Below are 24,965 nucleotides of genomic sequence, written 5' to 3'. Positions count from 1 at the left end.
ACCAACATTTAAAAGGATGGGGTGGGAGAAAACATTTACCCCTCTATTTTTTCTACTGTCCTCTTCCAGTTTACTGTACAGTCGCCTCGCATTTTCTAGCTTTTTCTTCTTTTCCCATCCTTTTATCTATTTCCCCCTTTCTTTACTAGCTCCCATCCTTTTGTCCTCTTTCCTTGATCCATACTGAAATAGGGTCCTGCCACCATGATTTGCCTCAATCCAGTGCTCACCAAGGGTGGAAGAAGATGAAAGTACAAACACTATCCTAAATAGGATGGTAATCTAGCTCAGCTGACTGTAAACTTGCAACTCACAGCACTGCCCAAAGTCAGAAGTGGATCTGACAATGAGCAGGGAGGACTAACTCACAAAGAGAGGTTCCTTGGAATGACTGATCAGGGAGCAACATGTGACAGGGCAGGAGTGGAGAAATCTGGGTTCCTGAGGTGCCAGCAGCTCAGCTAGCTTGCTGCCACATTCACTGGCCAGCCACTTGTTATAAAATACACAAAAAAGTGGTATAAAACCACCAGTGTGTTTAAAAATCCTTTGGTTCTAGACTGAGATGTTTGTCCTTTAGGGACACAGGCCACCTTAGTAGTATTCCATATTATAGTTTGTGGACCCACAGAAGGGCAAGGAAATAGAAATCTAGACTAAAATGAGGTTGTGGGTATTAAATCTGGCATTTTACTTACACTTTCATGCCAACTAACTTTATAGATGACAAAAAATTGAAGATAAATTTACAGTGTAATGACTTCAGTTTCATTCCCTCATACTCTACCCTACCCCCAAAACAGGGAAATCAGTTTGTCTTTCCTATGAACACATTTCAAAATTTTATTAAATACAAGCTGTCTGAGCACATGTACAGTCTAAATTATCTACAGTATACGCTTAGGATTCAAACACTACCCCACCAGCCTAAAATACCCTAATGTTTAAAACAATAAATGTTTAAAACAATAAACTATTCCTTCACTAGCTTAGATCTAAGTTTGAGGCTGAAGAGATACATTTATCTTGAATTTAGCAACCTCTGCTACACCTAGGGTCTATAGCAGAAAGCATGACAGATGAAATGCAACCATTTGCAAGTAATTACATTGCAATCAGAAGTTAAAATTAAACAAAATAATTACAACACATACTATAGGTATACATATGATAATTATTTTTTATTTTCTTCCACAATTAGATTTTTGATAGTATAAGTAGCAGCAATAACAGTCAATTTTAGGCTTGTTTGGTCAAGCATCTGTTTAAGTTGTATGACAGAAAAAATTACCTTTAAGGCTGTAGAATCATTTTCACCCTGCTCCATCCACAAATCCTGTTCATAATAGTATAAACCATCATTAATGACTTTAGCAAGTTCCGATGTAATTTTTGCACGAGACACATGGTTGCCAGTGCGATCTCCACCAGGATGTTTTCTCATATAAGGTGGTGTCTGTGTTACAATCAAAATTTTGTTTACATCGCGGTCATCAATTTCGTAATCTGAATCATTGTCTGACCAATCAGTAAATGTATTTTTGCGACCTTCTATTTGTTCCATCTCCTCATCAAACAAAAAATCAAGCTCTTCTTGTTCTTGTTCCTGTGAAGGTGGGGCCTGCTGTTGCTGACTTGGTGTGTGATCAAGTGTATGCACAGACTCCTGAATGAGGAAAGATAACATATGACATTTGGGAAACAAATTACTTGGTTATTCTATTACTTCTTTTAATGGATACTGACAGGATCATCTGAACAGATGAAAACAACAAACCTTAAGAGGAACATTTTGAAAGGTACTTTCAAAGGCACAAATGGCTGTTAGCCATCTAACTACTGTTGACTTGCAAGGGTTTCTTAAGCTTAGTACAAAGGCAAAAAATCACAGTGCTAAGGTCCGTAGAGAATTCTGATGCCAACTTTTCACTAAATTCTCTCTCACACTGTAAAACATACAATTTCTCCACAGAACCTAAACACCTCCAGCCGTGCCACTTTATTTGGGCCCTATTTTAAGGCCTAATTAGTTTTCCAAAATTAAGAGTAGACTTTCCTTCTATTTGGAGCAGACCTTTAAATACTCTTAAGATTCCAAATTAGGATAAATTATTACACATATATTATGTGTACTGTAATATCAAGTGAGGTGATCCATTATAATATAAACAGTTTTGTTCAATGTAACAGACAGTTTTATGATGTGGACTAAATTTAGTTCATTCTGCTCATACAGACTGCAAGTATCCTGAAAGTGTTAATTAGGCTTATGTAAAAGTATCAGCACTCCCTCTCACTACATAGCAGTGGTATGCTGTAGTATTTCAGAAAATATACACACACACAATTTTTTTTCGGGGGGAGGTGTTTTAACACTTATAAAAGGTAGCTAACAGTACCTTTAGTTTGACTGGGGATGGACGATGCCTCTTTTTCACTTCTATCCAAGGCTCAGAGTCCAGATCTGGCAAGCTTGTCGACAATCCTTTAGACATTGTTTGAAGGTTACTTGTTTCAGTGCTTTTCTTTGGGCTTCCCATTCTTGGAGAACTTGGTGCAGACTCTAAAATTGTAAATTAGTTGTGTATTTAGGTTTTTCTTTTTTTTGTTGCATTAGAGATTTTTATTTTCATTGTAGCTATAATTCCTATTTCTAATTAAGGATTAAATATGACACTGATCAGAAAAAAATAAAAAAAGACTCAATTATTGCTATTCTATATTTTAAAGAACAGTATACATTGGTGACTCCAACATAAATTAAAAGTGCCTCTGTCTGCCTGAGAGATGGAAGTTATCCACAAAACAAACCGCATGATTAGTGACAAATTCTCTCAAACTGCCTTCCACCGCTTGGGGTGGGCAAGTAATTCACTTTCAACTCTCATTCTTTCCTTGACCTCTGCCAACATTGCCAACAAATGTTCATGATGTACAGTTGCAACAGTAGGGTTTTAATGTCACATGGCCACCTCTTTACTAGGAACTTGAATGCAACCCCCAACTAATGGCCAAGACCGTCAAATAGCCAGATAACTTTCTGTTTACTATGAACTTGAACAAGATTCTAACAGGGGAGAAGTTCTCTTCTATTAGCAATACCTTAAGACAAACTGCAAAATGTCTCCATATAACACAAAAAAGGTTAAGAATCCTTTGGAACCTTATTTCCTTTAACAAAACTTATAGCCATAGCACATCTAAGAATTATAAACACAAATCGTCTATATTTTACCCTCTGCCACATCAGACACATTATCTATCAGCCCCTTTCAGTACAGGATGTTGTCAGATAACTTATGTGTTGGAAGAGGCTCTATTCCTTGGCTCCTTCTCACACACTATTTCTCTCTTGTGCCCCAAAGCTACTTCAGTTTAAAAGTGATCTCTGGAAGCTGAAAGAGTTAGGGCACAAACTAGAAAGATGGCTGAGGAACCACCTATGATCTGAACTGTACAAAGGACTTAAGGTGGTCATTATGAGGTCAGGAAGAGTTACTTGTCTTGAGTCACTAGCAACACTAGGCACCGTCCAGTTGAACAATTATTACTAGTGAAGTTTAATTAATCCAGACTGTCTTACCCCACCAATTGTACTGTCAAGTGACCATTATAAATTAAATATATATATTTCTACTTAAATGAACTCTTATTTCTCCTTCAAATTAAGTTAAACATATTGAAGGATGGGGTGGAATTTGGGAGGAGAATATACATGGATGGGATGGAGAAATGCTTGCACTGCTCAGGGTTCTAGGCCTCTAAGACACTCACCTCTAACAACAGAAGTGATAGATTTCCAACTGGGAGACAGACTGGGGAAAGCAAAGGGCAGCATATGTAACATACAAGGGGGTGTCTTAAAAACAGTCAAGAATAGGTCAATTGAAATAAATAGGATTTGCAGTTATATCAAGGGGCTCTGGGAGAGTTTCACAAACAAGGATTCTGGATCAAGGGTGTCTTACGCCCAGCCTGACCCTAACTGCATCTTCAAATTGAGGCCAAAAGTTACAGCAAAACAGATATAGATAAGACATCATCACTCTTGTACACAGGTATTAAATAATGAAGGGCGTATACTAATGCTAAAAACATAATGCAAAAATTCAAATCCATCCAAAGAGGGAAAAAAAGACAAGCAGTTATTAGCTGTTGAGCTTCAAAGATTGGTAGGAACCTAGCTCCTGCTCGTAAGGCAGTTCTGGGAAAAAAAAACAAAACACCATGACACAGTCTCATTATATGGACATATCACTCTTCCCATTCCACTAGTACAGGGGTTGGCAAAATTTTTGGCCTCAGGGCCACATCAGGTTTCCAAAATTGTATGGAGGGCCGGTTAGGGGAAGCTGTGTCTCCCCAAACAACCAGGCATGGCCCAGCCCCTGCCTCCTATCCGACCCACCCCCGCTTCTCTCCCCTGACAGCTCCCCCGGGACTCCTGCCCCTCCAACCCCCCCTGTCCCCTGACAGGACTCCTACCCCATCCACCACCCCCTGCTCCCTGCCTACCCCCGGACCTCCCAGACGACTTCCCCCTGCCGCCCCATCCAACCCCCCACCCCTTCATTCCTGACTTGCCCCCCGGACCCCTGCCCTATCCAACCACCCCATCTCCCTGTCTCCTGACTGCACCCCACCGCCCCTATCCTTCCTGACTGCCCCCTCGGGGACCCCTGCCCCATCCAACCCCCCTGTTCCCTGCCCTCTCACCACCCCGACCCCTACCCACACCCCTGCCCCCGACCACCACCCTCAATTCCCCTGCCCGGAGCACTGGTGGCTGGCGGCGCTACAGCCGCACTGGCCAGAGCACCAGGTCAGGCCACGGCTCTGCAACTGCGCTGCCCAGCAGCCCAGAGCATTGCACTGGCAGCGCGCTGAGGCTGCAGGGGAGAGGGGCAAGTCTCCCAGGCCAGGAGCTCAGGGGCTGGGCAGGAGGGTCCCGCAGGCCGGATGTGGCCTGAGGGCCGCAGTTTGCCCACCTCTGCACTAGTGTCTCTGGAGGATGTTAAACAGAAGCTACTAAAGGCAGGCATTATTAAAATCAACAGGTTCAAAAAATTTGCATCCAAGACTTTTAAAAATTGCTGGAAGAGGAGCTCACTGGACAGTTCATGTTGATTTTCACTAAATATTGGAGCTCTAGGGAAGTTCCTGAAGGCTAAAGAAAGCCAATGTTGTGCTCATTTTTTAAAAGGGTAAATGAGATAATCCAGATAATTATTGGCCTGTCAGCCTGACATTGATCCCAGGCAAGATAATGGAGCAGCTAACTGGGGACTCTATTAATAAAGAATTAAAAGAGGCAATATATTAATGCAAATCACCCTGGGTTTATGGAAAATAGATCCAGTTTAACTTGATATCTTTTTTTTTTATGCCATTACAAGTTTCATAAAGGTAATAGTGTTGACATAATATAGAATTCCTTATGGTATTTGACTTGGTAGTGCATGATATGCTGATTAAAAAATAGAATGATACAAGATTAACATGACCCACATTAAATGGATTAATGCTAGGGAAGTGATAGGTCTCAGAATGTAACTGTAAAAGGGAATTGACATCAAGCAGGTCTGTTTCCAGAGATTCTACAGTCATTGGTTCTTGGCCCTACACTAATGATTTTATCAATGACCTGGAAGAAAACAAAATAATCACTGATAAAGTTGGCAAAACTACCCAAAAATTGGGGTGGTAAATAATGAAGAGAACAGGTCACTATTTCAGAAGGATTTGGATTGCTGTGTAAACTGGGTTCAAGCAAAGAATACGAGTTTTACATTCAGCTAAATGTATAAATCTGGGAACAAAACCATGCTCCGAAGTGTCCCTAGCCTCTATTTGCCAGAAGCTAGGAATGGGCAACAGAAGATGGATCACTTAATGATTACCTGTTCTGTTCATTAACTCTGAAGCACCTGGGTTTGGCCACTGTTAGAAGACAGGATACTGGGCTAGATGGACATTGGCCTGACCCAGTATGGCCATTCTTATGTTCAAAGCACGTAGGCTATGCTTACAGGATGGGGAACTATCCTATGAAGGAGTGACTGAAAAAGATTGATGGATAATCAGCTGAACATGAGTTCCCAATGTGATGCTGTGGCCAAAAGAGCTAATGTAATCCTGGGATGCATAAACAGGAAGCTCAAGCAGGAGGAAAGAGGTTACTTTACCTCTGTATTTGGCTCTGGTTTGAGCACAGCTAGAATATTGTGTGCAGTTCTAGTGACCACAATTTAAGAAGGATGTTGATAGGGTTCAGAGAAGAGCCACCAGAATGAACAAAGGATTAGAAAACAAGTCTTATAGTGATAGACTCAATGAGCTCACTCTATTTATCTTGAGAGAGAGAGAAGGTTAAAGGATGACTTGATTACAGACTTGATTAAGTACCTATGTTGGGGGTGTGTGGCAAATATTTAATAGGCTCCTTCAATCTAGCAGAGAAAAGTATAATAATACAATACAATACAATGGCTGGAAGTCCAAGCTAGACAAATTCAGACTGGAAATGAAGAGTAAAATTTTAACAGTGACAGTAATTAACATTGGAACAATACGCTCAGGGTTGTGGAGGATTCTCCATCCCTGACAATTTTCACATCAACATTAGATGTTTTTCTAAAAGATATGCTCTAGGAATTGTTTTGGAGAAGTTCCATATCCTGTGCTATACAGGAAGTCAGACTAGATGAACATAATGGTCCCTTTTGGGCCTTAGAATCTATGAATTATTCTGAAATCAGTTTAAAGTTATCAGTCATACATTAGAGATGTAGTCCTATAGATAGGGATATATTACAGCTGGCTCCTTTGGGGAAATATATGTTTTAATAGAGTTAATGTTATAAAATATGACAAGCAAAGAAATTCAGTATTACATCTGAAATTCTGATGACTCTCTACATCTTTCCATTTACCAAAGAGAAGGTAATTCTACAAAACATGCACATCTCTTGGAAAAACATGTTGGATTAAAAGACCAAACTGCAACCTTAACCACAAGTTTACTGTCTTCTGGCACACTATGCCTTTCTAACTGCCAGCCTTGCAATTCCCATTCCAACTAGCAGAGTTGAATTTTATACTTACTATTCCTATGATGAAATCAAATATTAATGAAAAATAAAATGAAGACTTGTTGGACTAGACAGCAATTTCTGTCCTAACATTTTATGTTTCTATGAAAGAAATCCTTTACCAGTATGTGAGCCAAAAGCTTTGCCTGGTATAAATTCTGGGCAGTTGATGAGTTGAGAAAAGTCAGTTTGTGGCTGATTTCGTGAAGGTGGACCAGGAATTGGCCATTTTTCTGGGTCTACCCTTTTTCTCATCTTCTGATCCACTATTTCCACCTCTGTACTGTCCTTTAGGGCCTGTGAGATAAACATGTTTCACCATTAAAAATATACACATCGCCAACACTGCTGCTAACCATATCTTTTGTGAATCTCTCAGTGAAATTAAAACACAATCCCATGAGTATCTGGGAGGGAATTTAAATTATGTTGCCCTCTATAGATCTTGACATTACTTTCCGACTTGAGTAGGAACATTTTCAATGCAAATGAGCATTAGGCTCTCAAACACCTGCATGCCAGAAATTAGTGATTATTTTAAAGAAAACTTACCTTTAAATTAAGACAACCTAGAAGAGTCAGTATAAAACTCAGTACCACTTATTTTCAGTACCATAATTTTGATTATTGTGGCATACAGTTTCAAATATTAGCTGCTAGTTATATTTTTGAAGTCCAAAAGCAGAGCACCGATTAACCAAAATTGATGATTCTTTATAATTCCATATTTAAAGGGACAGTGTTCAGTCGGAATCTGAAGCAAACTGCTTTTCTGGACAATTAAACAATGAAATGAAGTTGAAGAGTTCAGCAACTGCCAAAGTAGTTTTTTGCAATTATTTTCCAATGTTAATGTTGTATGACAAAGTTGCAAGAAACAATACCAAAAACAATATTGCTTGACTTACAAGGATTTCGAAGTTGTGTAACTTTTTTCTTCATTTTTGGCATTTGATGAAAGACAGGGAGCCGAGTCAAAAAGTGAGTAATTTTAGGTAGACTGTATAATGGAATGGTCTGTCATATGGAGCTGGTTAGTGTAAGGCTGAATGGGTAACTGGTATTAATCTCCTCTAAACTCCAAGGGAAATGGAAGGATAGAAACCAACTACTGAGTGTGTCCAGCAGTGTTGGTTTCTCTTTCCCTTTTTGCTAATAGTTTTACAATTTGGGTAGCCGTGCTGCTTGCTGGTGGAGTTCTCCTTTGACATGAGGGAGGATGCGATGATTGCTGCTAGCTGGGAAACTCCATTCTGAGTCGCAGGGAGAGAGCTAACTAGCCACAGCCTTGTTGACCTTTGAAGCCTATAGCTTACCTATGAGGCAAACTCCCACAGTGCTTTGGGAATCATGCTAACAGGAGGGAAAATAACTTGTTGAGAAATACTAGAAAAGATCTGACAATTTACAAGAATTGTTAAGCAAAATATATTATTTTTAGTGATGCATTAACAAGAAACATATGCTTAGGTTAGAATTTAATATGTTTATCTCTTTTCTGTAAACATTTAAATATACTGGAAATTTATGGGAAAAATAAGATGCTATTTCCCCTTTTCCCATACAGAGAAGAGAATTGTAAACAGGAGGGCTACAAGAATGTCAATTCATAAGCCAAATTCAGAACAAAAACAGTGCAAGCAAATAGTCATCGGCTGCAAAAACAGGTTCTCACAAATTGTGGTAATGTATCGGTTATTCACTGTCCAGTCTAATAGACTAATAAAACTCAACCAAGCTGACTGATCTGACATCTCTTTAAATTACTAAGTAAATTCAAATCCTCGTGGGGAAACACTGGTGGCCCATACAGGGACCTCAATAGCCAGTACTGACTGAACCTGACAGAGCAGGATCACAACCTACTCGCCAGGAATAAGATCAAGCAGTAAGGAAGTTGGAAACACCGACTGATAGGAGCCTAGAAAACTCAGCACATCCTGCTGCCAGGAGCCTTGTGGGGGATATAAAGGTAAAATAAGAAACAGATAAAGTGAAATGCTAACCTGTGAAACGCCATAAAAAGTAAAATGCTGACTGCTAATAGCAATAAAGGAGCTCTTAATTCAATTAGATACTAAAACCTTTAGTTTTGAATTACTTGGCAAATTCATTCAATATTATTTTAACAAGGTTAACTCATCTAACCTTTATAAAGATTTGTTTTTCAAGGGTGAAATTACCCAAGAAGAAAATAACGTTTGTTATATACGTCCTGGCATGTCCAAAGTAAAAAATTCCTAACTTTTCTTTTTGCAGGTTTTTGAAATAGGACCACATAAACAGTTTTTCTTTACTATAATCTGTGACCAAGACACTTAATTATTGAGGCAAGTGGATTATAGTAACTTTTAAAAAAAAGTTAATTCATTTTGTTTGCCACTAATCCTTTTGCTTTATGCCATAAAAACGCAGTGTAGTCAGACGCAATAAAACATGTACAGATTGGGAAGGAATTGTCACAGGACTCACCTTTAAATCCTCGTGAGCCAAAATTAATCTTAGCAACAAGGAGCTGTTTGCCCATGTATGGAGGAAAAGTACCGGTGGGGTTGGGGCCAGAGCAAATTCACAACAATCTGATTTATTTGGTACATAATGTCCCCCATCATAAAACCACGCAAAATTGGAAATGTTCTGCTAGTGGTCACAAATGAGGGGTTTGTCTTTTGGAAAGTAAGTTCCTACCCATCCATGGTTGCAGAGAAAAGCTTTAAAATGTTAGCCCTATTACATTTTAAAGACTCAACCCAGAAGGCAAATAAAAGAACCCCATTTTTTAAATCTCACTTTAAGCCAATTATGATTTTTGAGGGTCTGATTGATATTTTAAAAAAAACATTTGAGGTGGCGATACAGTGATGTTATGGGAATTTCTGTAACTTTTAGTTCCCACAGGACCTACAGTTATTTAAGAAAGTACTGTAGTATATTTTGCCCTACATTTTTAATGCTTGTGAGTAGTCTTCTGCCTCTTTTCCCTTCAATCCATAGTTCCTGGATGTTGGACTGCCGTGAGACAATGGTACGAAGTGGCTAGACACTGTGTGTGATTTCAACGTCCCACAGAACATCTGATTTTTGCAAGTCGAGAATACTTTTTGTTGTATACACAAATATAATTTCATGGCAAGGTCTTAGTCCTTCACAGAGTAGTGAGATGATAGTCCTCTCTCCATAGCAGAAGTCAGCACTGAACTCTAGGAAGAGCTATGTCCTCAACCCAGAACGGATCTCATCTGATGGACCCTTAGAATTCCTCCCCTCAGCCTAGAGCACCATTTGCCTATGCCCCATAAAGGCATTTTCTTCTCACTAACAACTGGACAGAACTTCCCTGGACTGGATCACTAATACTTAAAGTGATACAAGGACTCCGGTCTCTTTCTTTTTCATCAAACAAGACTAAGCATATTTAAGATTTACATTTCCTACCTTCCATGTAAGAAAGCACTTTGAGGCATGGTCTACACTTAAAAGTCGACTGACCTATGTTGCTAAGGGGTGTGACTTTTTTGCTGACAAAGTTATGCTGGTAAAAGTCCCATGTGCAGACAGTTACACTGTTATAAAGGCACTTTATTCCAATATAGCTTTATTTTGCTTCACAAAATTGAAATAATCTATATATAGAAATAACACTAGAGGTTGTTTTTTCCCCCTGCTTTAACTATGCTGGTGTAGTACAGAAAATACAAATACATTTAGTTAAATGTAACACTAAGTTACACATAAAATCAGGGAAGTAAGAGTTAATCGTCCAACTGTAAACTTAGCATCTTTTAATATACTATATGCTTTATAGCAGCAGTTCTCAAACTATGGGGTAGGCCTCCCAAAGGAGGTGAAGGAATGTGTCAATGGAGGCATGAGTGGTGTGCTTTTTTTTCTTCTTCTTTTTTTGAAGAGCTCTGGCTGTCAGCCCTGAGTGGCTGGGGCTTGTGCAAAAGAACCGTGCACACCTGGGAGGCGGGGATAATGGGGACAGCCAGAACCCCGCCACCTGGGCTCAGGATTTCCTCCCTCCCCACCCCAATCCTTCACTGGGAGGCAGCCAGGGCTCAAGCTCTTCTTCCCTCCCCCTCAATGGGAAGCGGTGGGGGCTCTGGCTGTCAGCCTTGGAATGGCGGCAGCAGCGCAGAAGTAAAGGTTGCAATGTGGTGCTAAATCTGCTGTGAAAAGTGATATCAATGTACACTTCAGAGCTGGGTGGCAAAATATGTACTTGTGGTGGTTGGGGGGGGGTCGGGAGGAAGAGAGAGAGCGAGCGCATAAATGACTACAGACACAAAGAAGGGTGGCCTGATTAAATAAGTTTGAAAATCACTGATTTACAGGACATTTTGTCTACTTTATCTTAAGAGTATTACTGTTCATATATCACAAATAGTATGTGTATAGTGGTGTTGAAACCTTAACAGAATATAGCCAGCTTAATCACACTTGATCCAATTCATACCGACTATTACCAGTAACGACTATGATGAAAAATAAATAGAAATTTACAGGAGGTGATCCTTCCTGTTTGTCTACTTTGACTATGGAGGCTGAGGAATGAAATGCACGTTTTCTCATGTTGGTGGGGCTCTTTAACACAGCAACAGAGAAGAGAAAGTTTAAGAATGGGAATTTAAAAAAAACACCACAAGAAAGGTCCAGAGCATGACCATAAGATCAGTGTATATTAGTTAAAATTATAATCTAAAAATGTTTAGTAATGCCATCATGTCTGAGCCATGTTAAAAAAAAGCTAAAAATATGAAATTACAAGATCTATTTGCATTCCTTTATCCTGATGCCTATATTTAAATTACCATAACAAAATTTTTCAATTATTGCACTGTTCTATTTTTGCATATTCTTAAAAAAAAATCAAATTTAAAATCTGTGATTCTACAATCACAAAAATGGGCAGGATGACTCAGATGGTGAAGTACCTGAAACTTTAAATTCTTATTTTACACTTACTAGAATCCCTTACATTTCATTTTGTGACTTCAATTTTAATTGAACAACTTTATGCATGTAAGATTTCACGTTTGTTTTTAAAGAAAGATCATTCGAAAAGGGTATAAGTTGGCAGTAAGTTTCCAACCAGTTCCTATTTAGCTGCACGCACATTTTCAATTAATCTCTTGTGAAGCAAGTACGTTACAACTTAAATGTTTTAACAGTATGCACGTTAAACCTTCAGACCTAATCAAAACCAACTGTTTTGAAATCTACGAAGACAGTACTCCTCTCAGTGAACACCATTTACATGCAAAATTTCAACTTAAAGTTTACTCAGTTCCCTCCACCCCCACAAAAAAAGTTGTTAAAAAAATATTCAATCAAACATGGCTCAGAATTAGCTCAATTCTTCCCCTTCTGCCCCAAAAGGAAACCAACAAAGCAAGCATGGAAAGTTTTAGCAGAAAAGGAGTTTTCTGAATATTATGAGAAATTTTAAACCGAGGATCAATGAAAACCATTTTGCAACCTTAATTATAGCAAATGCTTTGGAGCAATTGCCCTAGTAAAATGAAGGTTACTAACCTGAAACTGCAGTTCTTCAAGATGGACTCCACACATTCACGCTTTTGGGAAGCACTAGCAATACAACTCATAATGAAACCTTCTTGTAGCAGTGCCCACTGAAGAGCTCTCATACCTCCCCCAATCCTTCTCTTCATTGTTCCTGAATGTTCTGAGGGCAAAAGTATAAAAGGGGACATGGCCCTCTGGTCAGCTCAGTTCCTTCCACTGCTTTCTTAGGTCCAAGATTTTAATTAGGAGTCTGAAGTAGAGAGGAAGGTGGGAAGGGAGTGTGAATGTGTAGATTCCATCTTGAAGAACTCCAGTTACAGGGGAGTAACCTTCATTTCTTCTTTGAGTGACCTCTACACATTCCCACTCTTAGGGTAGTTTGATAAGCAGTACTGTCAACTGAAGAAAATGGTACACTGCACCCTATTTCAACAGTGAGTACTGCCCTACCAAATGCACATCACATATCAATACCTAAATCAAGCAGGTAACATTTCGTAAATATGTGTACAGAGCACTCTGTTGCAACTCTTCAGATTTCAATAATGAGAATATGTTTAAGCCTTACTATAGAAACTGACTTAGCCCTAGTGGAGTGTACCCTCACCCTTGCAGGAAGAGCGGCAGAAGCTAGTTTGTAACTCTCCTCCATATTTAGTCTAACCCATTTGGAGAAGCATTGTGATAAGATTATTTTTTACAGAGATAATTGTAATAGGCAAAGTGATCTGAGGACTTTAGAAAGTCTAGTTCTTTTTCAGACAGAAGGCTACTGCCTATTTAGCATCTGATGTGCACAGTTTTGATTAATCTGAATGTGCAAGAAGTCTGGGAAAAAGACTGGTAGACTAACTGACTAGTTAAGATGGAAGACATTTACCACCTTGGGCAGAAATTTTGAACGTAGACAAAGGAACACTGTTTCTGTAGAAAACTGAACAATGGCTCTGCCTTCAAGGCTTGTAGTTCGCTTATGCTTCTGGCAGATGTTATTGCTACAATGAATGCTGTTTTGATTGATAGATAAAACACTAAGCACTCAGTTTGAGATGATGGTCTCATAAGTTGAGTAAGGACAAAGTTAAGGTCCCATGATGACGAGGAATCCTTGACTGGCACTATACCCTTCATAAACCTTTAAAAACCCTTCTTAGACCTTTAACACTATACCTTTCATAGACCTCCACTTAAGAGTAATAGCACTTATGAGTAATAGCACTTATGAGTAATAGCACTTATGAGTAATAGCACTTATGAGTAATAGCACTTATGAGTAGATTGCTTACTGGAGTTTACCAGGATGTGCTGTACATCTGACAAACAGGCTCTCTAAATCAGTGAGAGTGTCCTACAGACCTTGCTGCCAGGTGTACCACAAGTCTATATCAAAATCCAGCCATCCTGCTGAGGATAACAGATCTGTGGTCACTGGTAGAGAACAGTATAATACACCTTGAAGAGGTGAAGGAGATCTGGAAAGCACTTTTGTCTTGACCGCGCTTGAGCAACCGGAATTATTCTGGTTTTATCTTCCGTTTTATTCTTTGGATTAAAAGGAAAATGGGTAAAGGTATGGAAAAAGACCTATTCTCCAGCTGACTAGGAATGAATCTGAAATGGAGCAGAAGCTCAGGTGTCTGGCATCGTGTCTCACTGTCACCAGATCTACTTTTGGATGATGCCAGAAAGTGAAGATTTTCTTTGCAACTGATGTATTTAGAGACCAACTCCTTTGTTAACTCCTCTTTGTTTCTGCAGAGATAATCCACCAACTTGTTTTTTCCCATTAGGTGAAGAGCTGTCAGCTAAATATGAGGGATGGACCAGCTCTGTAGCATTGTAACATCTTTACATAGTTGTGAGGAATGAGCTCCTCCCTGTTTGTTCACACTGAACTTAGTTGTTGAATTGTCAGTGAGTACTTTGTCTTGTGAGGCAGAAATGATCTGAGAGCTAGACTGATTGCCTTCAACTCTAGCACACTAATATGTAGCTGTTGTTCAAAGTGCTTCCAATGACTGTGGGTTATTAGGTCATTGAAGTGCACTCCCATTCCAGAGTGGACGCATCCAACTGATAGTTGCTGATGGGAGTGGAGGCTCGAATGCCACTCCTTTCAGGATGTTGACTGTGTCTATCATGTAAGAGACGGGAGCTCCTCTTTTGGGAGAAATAACTTAAGGACATGCTGTCTGAACTTGGCAGGTAATTTTTCATTAGCCTGTTACAGAGCTCTCATTCTGAAATGAGCATATGGAGTTATATAGATTGTTGAAGCCAGCTCAGCCTGAGGAAGAACACTATTGTTGGGTTGGAGTTCCCCTGAAGTCTGATAATGACATATTGAGTTTTTAAGGATCTTTTCCTTTGGAAGGAAGACTTTTCCTGTTTAGGATTTGCAGATCCAACTTGTCCTACTGACAGCACAGATGCATTGGACCAGACATTCAGAATGGTAGCACTCGTTACAGAAAGAGTATAACATGCTTTTAGGGATTTACCCTGACCAGCGACCTTAGGCTTCGGTCTAGGATCTAAGGATGTTATAGGACACAATCCAGAGGAATAAGAGCAACTTGGAACAGTGACTGGACCTACTGACAGGGGTACTGAAACCAGGAGTACTGGATTCAAGGGTATTCCTAACACAATTAGCTCTGCTGAGACTGACACCTGGACCATTCTACTACATTAGGAATGAGACTCCTTTGGTACCAAGGGCTTTACCACCCTGCTTCCTGGATCAGAGGATGGTATCTTGAACAGAAAATTAGGATGCTGCCTCTTAGTTCCCAAAAGAATGGGGGCCAATGCAGGCCACTCTTTACTCCTGGAACCAGATTCATCAGCACTAGAGGACTTGGTCTATAGGACCTCCTGCAGCAGAAAGGCTTGGAGCAGATTTTGACACTCCTTACGGGCTCTTGGAGTAAAAGTCCTGCATACTGTGCACTGGAAAGGAAAATGTCCCTAGGATAGCATATGACACACCTCGTAAGAGTGATGGAGAAAAGACAATAGGTGAAGAGGCACATCTTAAATCCTGGCCACCTTCCCTTCAGATCTGCCTCAGAATATGGGAAACCACCCTGGGGTGCAGAACCTATAAGTATCCTGATAATTGTAAAACAAAACACATTTCAATAAAATAAAACAATTAAACTACTCCTAAAACTAGCTAACAGCACGGGGTTACTTGAAAAGGTGGACCTGGAAAGGTTCCAATCTGTTTGCAACTGTGGTTGGAAGAGACAGACAGCTGGAGGGCCACCTACTTTACAGCCTCATCCTCAGAATACGCACAGTGAAGGTGGGGGCAGGAAGGAGTGCAAGAATGCTCCAGTGGGTATGGCTATGAATCGTTCCACCATCAGAGCTGCACTGCTGGTGCATCCCGAAGTGGGAATGTGTAGCGGTCACTCAAAGAATTAAAAAACTTTTCCATTTGTGGTCTACTTATTGGATCCTTATCAGTGTAACCCAATTCTTGTTAGCATAGATTGACAAACACCTAGTAGCTGGAGGACTAACTGATTGGAGTCTACTAGACTGGAGGTGGGTGGGGAGAAGAGAACATACCAATAAGGTTTAGCACCAGTGAGCAGTGCAGTTTCCAGGCTACCTCATGCTACAGTGATTTCTACTAAGGTGCTTTCTCTGGCTTGGCATTCCATCTTTTGGATCAGTCTCTGATAGTAGGTATCTGATAAATCTGAAGCTCACCACACAACCCCACCAGCTGCTGCGAGAAGCATCATTCTGGTCTTCTCCCTCTAGAATGCTTCCTGGATGCTGAAGGGGAGGCATGAAAAGGAAGGGCTCTTCAGTCCTCTAACCTTCTCCCAGACTCTTGGCTGCTGCAAGAAGGGGAGAGGAAAGTTTCTACTACCCTGCACCTCCTCCAGTCTCTGTTTTTTGAAATTTTCCCCACGTTGTGAATACTTGTCTACCTGTTGTTATGCAGCTTTGCCAACAGCAATGTGAAACAGACATAAATGACAGTTTCACTACTGCCCACAGATTTCTGAAAAGCAATAGTGAAGCCCTTTTGTTAGTTTTACTTTGCCACTTCTTGGCAAAGCTATGAGCAGCAGCAATGCCATCTGCTAGCAGACAGCACTGCATCAGTTTATACTGTTCACAGCTGGAAGGTTCTTGGTGTAGCCTTAATTGGCTGGCAACTTTTTTTTTAAAAAAAAAAATTATATTCTGAAGAAATTGATTGTTTAGGCCAGCCACACTCAACAAGAAATACTTACACCCTGCCACTTGCAAATAGGTGAATGGGGTTTTCAAGATTTGATTGTAATAAATTTTAAAACTATGCAAAATTGTGTACATGCATTTAAATCACTTTACCTCTAAAATTAGGTTAACATTTGTAGTCAGAGCTTGCACACGATGGAAGCTGGCAATTAAAGAAATCGGCAAGAATCCTTGTTGGTCCATCTTTCTCCTCAGAAAAAAGTCTCTTTCCAAATTTTCTATGCTGAAATAATACTCACTGGAGAGAGAAACATGTAAATGTGAGCCCAATGTAGCGTATAGTTTCTTTAATTATTTTTAATCCAAGTTCATCCTTGTCAAAATCTTTATTACAAAATTTGGTATATTTTACTATCAAAAAGATTGATATTTATCACTGTACGTTTGTTACTTATGAGCTAAAAGTTATAAAAACAGACTAGGTAATCAAATAAACCAAATGAAACAGTACTTTAACGTGATCAGTACAGTACACTCATCCAAAGTATAATTGAGGCCTCATTTCTCATTCACCCAACTAGCATAAATGAATGACAAAAGCAAAATAGAAAAGTAATATTCCTTTTCTGATCCTTCTTTTCTCCTTCTTACATGGATGAGAGGGTAATGGTATTCTCTCAGCATTCATGTGGATGATTCCCCATATAGTTGTATCAATATCTCCATCCTGATCTGTATCTTTTTCTCCTACTCAGGTACCCAGCAGATCAGAATGTTTAGGTGCCCTATCCTAGGGCGAAGGCATAAGCACAGGCATGCAGTCTAGATCATATCTTCATGCAAGCTCAGGTGAGAAAGAAAGAAGCAGAAAAAACACACTTTCCATTGTTCAGTACACTGAGGCGTAGTGCCTGAATGCTCCCAAGGGTACTTGGCAAAAGTTAAGTTCTTCAAAAATAAAGGGTATAAAGAGGGTGAGACGTGGGAGGAAAAAAAAAGGTGCAACAGGCTGTCTAGGTACCCCAGCTCAGGGGAGGGATAGGTTGAGGGAAGAGGAAAGTCTCTAGGGTGATTAAGTTGCTTTATGAAATGATCCCAAGATGTCAAGTTCTACCAAATCAAATGATGGTGTAAAGGAATGAAGGAATTATAATTGGGAGCCACTACAGAAAGATATAAACCTGAAGACATCCTGGAAGAGGTATGGAAGCTCAAACTGGCAATGACTACCAAACAGCGGGACCCCTCAGACAGATCCTGCGTGAGACTGTTTACATGCTCCCTAATTTCTTACAGTGGAAGATAGTATGAATGTGGTCCTTTAGGAACTGGATACTTTAGGAAAAGAGGGAGTTGAGAGCAGAATGCTGAGAGGATCTGAATGCTGAAAAGGTAAGGCATTAATGTAGATGAAAGCCTCTCATGAAGTTGGACTCAAGACAGAAGGTACCAAAAAGGGACTGCAATGTCACCATTGACTCTGAGCTGTAAAGGAGAAACCCAATTTATTCTTTCTTCATAGCCTTCAGTACCAAAAAAGCTTGAAGAGCTAGCACTCTTCATGAAAGACTTAACTCCAGCAGAGAACAGTCAGAAAACTTCAGAACTGGAAGAGATGTAAGCCGCCACTTAAAAGTCTGAACCAGCACAGAAGAGTCTTTACGGCTCTTTTTGCCTGAAAAGCAGGAACTTCTTCAGCATGCTGTAAGCAAAGTAAACTTTGATCAGTGAAGTCCCTATGCACAACTGACTAGGACCCAACCTTTATTCCCCCCAATAATATTCCACATGCTATTCTGAAATCCTAACGTACTTTTCCCAGAGGAAAGACAAACAAGTACAGACACACTAACACTGTTAACTAAACTGTTACCTTTACATCAATAAGGTATAGGTAAAACCCGAGATGTGTTCGACCTAATCTCTGAAGTTCCAAAAGCAAGAATGAATAAAGGAAACTGAAGTTGACTCAAACTCTTAACTACTTTACTGGTATCCACCGATCTGGAAAAGGGAATTTGAAAGAACATTAATGAACATGCAGCAAAGAGTCCTGTGGCACCTTATAGACTAACAGATGTATTGGAGCATAAGCTTTCATGGGTGATGAAATGCATCTGATGAAGTGGGTATTCACCCACAAAAGCTTATGCTCCAATACGTCTGTTAGTCTATAAGGTGCCATAGGACTCTTTGCTGCTTTTACAGATCCAGACTAACACGGCTACCCCTCTGACTAATGAAAATGTTTATTTTTATGTTCTTCCTGTCTTTCTCTAAAGTCTTTTGGGCTTATTTTCCCTCCCCTCCAGAGATGTAAGTTTGGATATACTCCTGTGATAACTTGAAATGTAATCTACTTTTCGATGTGAACCAAAGCATTTTTGAAGAATCAACACAAAGTTTGAAGTCTGACGCAGTATATACTTAGTCACATTTGCTTTAAAATAAATGTTAATATACATACCTATAATAATCCTTCTCCCCAATCAAGTTGGTCCCCATTACATGTATAAAATCACTCTTGACATTTTTGTTCTCAGAAATAGATTTAACATTTTCCACGTTAAGAGGTTAATAGTTCTAAAACTCATTTATATATAAGGATACAACCTTATTTGTTCAAAATATCCTTACTTCCTTGGACTCCAAAAAGAACTCCTCTCTGGAGGGCTAAACATTCTGTACAAGTTTATTTTGCATGAACTTCTAGCTTTCATAATTTATAATTAGAAAAATATCAGAAGCAGAAGGTTAAACGCTTCCATTTAGATGACATTTAAAAAATAATTGAGGAAGAAAGGTAGCTTTCCATCCCTTTGTTCAAATACAATGAGAAAGGAAAAGATTATGGAACCTCACAGATTCCCAGAACCATTCGAAATGAGGGGAAAAAATGAAGTTATATTCTAAACGTGCTTAACAGTATCTCTTGTGAAAGGCAAATTCTATAACCAATGAATCTTAGAGATTTTGAACAGGCCAGGTGACCAATGACTCTGGTTAACCAGCCATCTTAAGGCTTTAACTGACACTTGCCAACATCTTGTGCTAAAAGAAAATACAAACAACATCAGAAGTCAGATGTGACCAATGTGTGACATTTTGCTGAGCATCAAGGGGGCCATCAATGTGTCCTACCTTAGGAGACCTGGACACTGCATGCCCAGAAATCTGACCAACCATGGAGTGTCTGTGCTCCTCCCTCACTTATCTTGAGGGCAGTGGAGGCTGATTATTCTGATAAGGAGCTGCACGTCCACTGGCAGGTCTCAGAGGGGCCTGGCAGCAAGAGTTACAAAAAGATTGCAATATAGGCTTGAAGTTGAGAGCCATATGTCAGATTCTTTCTGCGCTTAAAGAGGCCTTTTTCTTCAAAAAAAATTTTTTTTTTTGCATCAACTGTTACAAAAGAAGCCAGAGTAAAATAAGCAAATTGCTTCATGGAATACAAGGGCAATATAATCCACCACAAAAGCATCACAGAGAAATGCCACTGGCAAATGTAGAATATCAGCCAGGGGTGGAAAATGTCCCTTTTCAGTAGTGACTTAGCATGTTCCAGGATTTTGCATGATATGCCTCTTTGCGATAATCAGCCTTCCAAATAGTTTCTCGCTCCTTAATGGCGTACATGAGAAAGTAAGCATTTCAGATTATTGAAAAATCAAGTATATGGCTCATTTAAAAAAAACATTCTTATTTGGTTCTTTCAGGTGAAACACACTGATAAAATACAGAGCTGAAAAGATTGTTTTTAAAGAAACTGAGAACAATGGGGGAAAAGTCCCTTCAGAAACTTGAGCTACATACCCAGGAAAGTGTCTTACATGCTAACAGACCAACAGTACTCTAAAGGACAAGCAGACAGACATCCATACTTCAACTTCAAGACCAAGTAAAGGAGGATATGTACCATAAATAAGGAAGGTACATGGATTAAAGGCAGACTACAGTGCAGGAAGATTGAAGATCTTTCTCAAAGTTCCCACTTCTCAGATATTCAGGGTTTTTTCACCCTATTACTCAGCATAATTAAGCAGATATTTACTAGTAATGAATAAACCTCAAATGGTTGGTAGCTAGTATCTTCAGTGCTACTTACATAGTACACTGAAGACTGAGAGGTCAAACGTTGTTTGAAATGAATTTTATCTTAAGTAGATTCCTGAATTTTGTCTAAAAAAAATTCATACATTATGCAGTGTACTTACATTTGACGTTTAATGTATTCTTTGAGCAGTGCTTCATCCACAGAATACATTTGTACTCCTGTTCCATCGTCATAGTAATACATCATACTACTATTAAGGTCTGGTTGAAATGGCTGATTGGTCCTTTCACCATATAGTTCTTGGTAACCATACGAATACTCATAGTTCACTTCAAAAAGAATGGCGTGAAAAGTCAGGGGAAGGAAAAGAATTTAAGATAAAGAGAAAAATCCAATACAAAAATATTGTAAGGGATATAAACAAACTGTATTATTTGTGCAACAGGCATTCAGTATCTGTTCTCAGTAAAAAGTGTTAAAGATATACTACTTGCAATGTGACATGCAAACCACATGGATTTATATACAGGATTTGATTTGTGGCAAGGGAGAGTTGTACAACTTAAATGTTTAAATCTTAAGTTATATTTTCCATCTTTAACATCTACTCTCATACTTCGAGGGTTTCCTCTGCCACGGCCTCTTCCTCTGCCACGCCCTCTTCCTCTGCCTCTAAAGAATCCTCGAATGCTGCCACCCTCACTTCTCACACTGGAAACTTCATCATGGTCATCTCTCTTCTCTCTATCACGGCGCCAAGCTTTAAAAGAAAAAAAAACGTACTGTATAGACAATCAATTGAGAGTTTCCACCATGAATAAATAACCTCAGAGAATTATTCCATGGGTATTAGGTACATCGGTTTGCACTGTAAAGCGTAAGTCAAACATCACAGAAGCTGACTAGTAAAGAAGGAAGTGATTTTCAAGTATAACTGATTTCAAAACAAAAACTATGGAATGGCCTTAGCCATTCCATATTTAAGGCTAACATTCGCTCTTTAACAATATTTTGAAATGTTTTAAAGTCCACAGGCATACTCGGATTCTCTTGGAAACTGTACTGCATCACCAGGGCCCTAGGGTTGTTGTATTAATTTAGTTGGAATGTGAGCTCTCTAAACAGCTAATATTTCTAAGTGGTCTCAAATCTACATTCATACTCATATTATTCTGAAAATTTCCATACCTCATCATGACTAGGGATAAAGTTAGCAGTGAAAATTTGGGATCATTTGACCAAGGTGTTCTGCAGATAAAATCAGCTCCCTATGGGGCAGCTGTAACATTCAAATTGCTCTAAAATTCACATATATACGGTGTGACGTTGCACTCCATATATTTTATGGAAATATGCTAATGAGTGTGAATAAAATATAACTGGAATATGCTTTATGCAAAAGGTCTCTTGTAAGGTATCATTCCAAAGCTTATAATCTACTGAGTGCGTTCACCCTATTTGTATGAATGTATCATTCTTGCATCTGAAACTAGGAATATGAAGTATAACTCTGGGGTATTACTGTAATTATGCAAAGTGTGGGCCATTAATAGTGGTTTGGAACCTGGATGGCTCCCACTGACTAGGACAATTGCCTGTAAATGGCTGTGTTTACCTGCAAACCTTCCCCGGTGCACGCGGGCCAGCCTCTGGGTAATGAAGAATGAGGTCTCATAGGACATGTGACCATGTCACATAATACTGGAATCCACCTTAAATCTGGTGCTTTTCCATTTCGAGGGGGGGGGGGGAGGGGAAGGGGGAGACCCAGAGATAAAAGATTCCCGCCTTGTGACAAAGTTATAGAAGGGGATGGAACAGAACAAAGGGGGCTGCCAGTCATGAGAAAACACCTAGTTACCACCTGAGCTGGACTGTACCAGGGGAAAGGATTAGGCCCAGTCTAGGAAGGAGTCTAATCTGTGAAAGAAGCTTATTGAAACATCTCTGAGGGTGAGATATTACCTGTATCAGTTTCTTAATGTATTAGGCTTAGACTTGCGTGTTTTTGCTTGGTCACTTACTTTGTTCTGTCTGTTATTATTTGAAACCACTTAAATCGTACTTTTTATACTTAATAAAACCACTTTTGTTTATTAATTAACCCAGAGTAAGTGATTAATAGCTGGGGGATCAAACAGCTTTGCACATCTCTCCACCAGTGTTACATAGGTCAGACAATTTATGAGTTTATCCTGTATAAGCTTTATACAGAGTAAAAAGGATTTGGGGTTTGGATCCCATTGGGAATTGGGTGTCTGGGTGCTGGAGATGGGTGACCTGCTGAGCAGTTTCTGGTTAAAGTCTGCAGCTTTGGGGGGTGTGGACCAGACCTGGGTCTGTGTTGCAGCAGACTAGCGTGTCTGGCTCAACAAGGCAGAGTTCTGGAATCCCAAGCTGGCAGGAAAAACGGGCTCAGAGGTGATTCCAGCATGTCAGGTGACAGTCCCAAGGGCATCTCTGTGACCAAACCTGTGACATACAAACAGTGTCTTGAAGACAGATGTACCACAAGGGGGTCTGGAGCAGACTGTGTGGTCCAAACTTAGGTCAAGAGATTTCTGAGATATAGTGCCTCCTCTTCCAAAAGGGAGCTATTTATAAAATGTTCAGATTCTTATATTTTTATTAGTGCAGAGCTAGAAAAAGAATAAGGCTTCAACTCTCAGCTATGTATATAATTTGATTGCTCCCAAGCTCAGTTACTAACACTACCATGGATAATTTTAGAAAATTTAAACTTTATTGCACTATAAAAGCTTAAGCAACTCTACTTAGAGTTTGTTTCCCTGTAAGCTAATGTTTCTGCAGAAAACTCTTCGTGAGTGCCACAGTACTGTACCTAAATGCTGGTTTAGGGGAACAAGCACTGACTGTCCCCTGAACCCAAGGGTCATGACTCTCCTCTGGAGATTTGAATGATGTGCACATTAGTGCTCTCAACGTGCCTTTGCTTGGTGTCTGCAGCCACAATACAGTTCCTTTTGGAAATGTGAGAGGTGTATGCAATTTTGATGAAGCTTGGCATCCCATAAATATACCTATCCCACCATGGGATAGTATGGTGGACACTACTGTGCCTGGGATATGTATGGTAGTATGGGACAGGCTGTTACAGGAGGCACTAGTTGCCAAACTGAGACAGTCAGACCAGAGATACCAGTGGAAGAATCCCAGCCAGGATAAATGAGGTCTATTGCAAAAATGTTGGCTGAACTCCTGCCGAGAAGCACTAGACTTGACAAACCAGCAATGTGCTGGGCATAGGAACAGGCATGCTTGGTACAAGCACCAGGCACACAATGCTGAGGCCAGAGTGTGAAGTTCTGAACAGGCATGCTCCATGGACAGCACAGGTGTAAAAGCACTGAGCCCAAGGGAGGGAGGATGAAGACACCCACTGCAATGAATTAAGCAGTTCACATCTTTCAGAGCTTTTGTTTTAGGCTGTATTCACTACCACCAGAATCAGCTGACAACATTGAATTGAGACCAATAGGCCACTATATACACATCCATGAGCCTCCTATTCTAAAGACAGGTGCGCACAGCTACTTCTCCATACACACACTAGACCCAGATCTGGTGTAAGGACTCTGGAGTTCCATTCTACTCCCCCTTCCTGCATCCAGCTGGCACAAGTACTCCTCCTCACAGTTGCACCATCTTTCTTTTTCCCCCGAGATCTATCCACACTCACCAGAGCATGGAGAGAGCCACGAGGAAGGTGGAACTGGTAGCTGAATGGTGAAGAGGTATGTACAGAAAGCCTCATTGTACCCACCTCGCAACCAGGGCCGTTCTTACCCATAAGCGAAGTACGCAGCTGCATAGAGCACCAGGAAATTTTGGGGACCCAATTTCCTGGTGCCCTGCGCAGCTGCGTACTGCTCCAGCCCCTGCTCGGCCTCTTCCCCATGGTCCCCGCCCCTGCTCCGCCCCGGCCCCGCCTCTTCCCACCCCTGCTCCGCCCAAGCCCTGCCCCAAATCCACCCCTTCCCCAAAGCCCTTGCCTTTTTCTTCCCCGCCCCAGCCCTGCCTCCTTCCACCCCCACTCCCCCGAGGAGTGCAGCAGGGACAGGCCT

General features: G+C 40.2%; 1 protein-coding gene across 8 annotated transcripts in view; it reads right to left on the bottom strand.

Moving 5' to 3' along the window:
* The window catches only part of LARP1B (La ribonucleoprotein 1B), a 113,956-nt gene that overhangs the window by 40,791 nt on the left and 48,200 nt on the right, over positions 1–24,965 (bottom strand). For all 8 annotated transcript variants that reach the window (XM_043545547.1, XM_043545548.1, XM_043545550.1 and 5 more), the window contains 6 exons: positions 21,497–21,640; positions 21,041–21,209; positions 16,980–17,124; positions 7,214–7,388; positions 2,400–2,563; positions 1,292–1,666 (listed from right to left, as the gene is read on the bottom strand). In XM_043545547.1, the coding sequence (XP_043401482.1) occupies positions 1,292–1,666; positions 2,400–2,563; positions 7,214–7,388; positions 16,980–17,124; positions 21,041–21,209; positions 21,497–21,640 (1,172 nt within the window). The remainder of the gene's footprint in view (positions 1–1,291; positions 1,667–2,399; positions 2,564–7,213; positions 7,389–16,979; positions 17,125–21,040; positions 21,210–21,496; positions 21,641–24,965) is intronic.

Source organism: Chelonia mydas, chromosome 4, assembly GCF_015237465.2.
Source record: "Chelonia mydas isolate rCheMyd1 chromosome 4, rCheMyd1.pri.v2, whole genome shotgun sequence".
Taxonomy (NCBI): domain Eukaryota; kingdom Metazoa; phylum Chordata; order Testudines; family Cheloniidae; genus Chelonia; species Chelonia mydas.
Note: the sequence above shows the minus strand (reverse complement) of the source record. Positions and strands in the feature narration are given on the sequence as shown.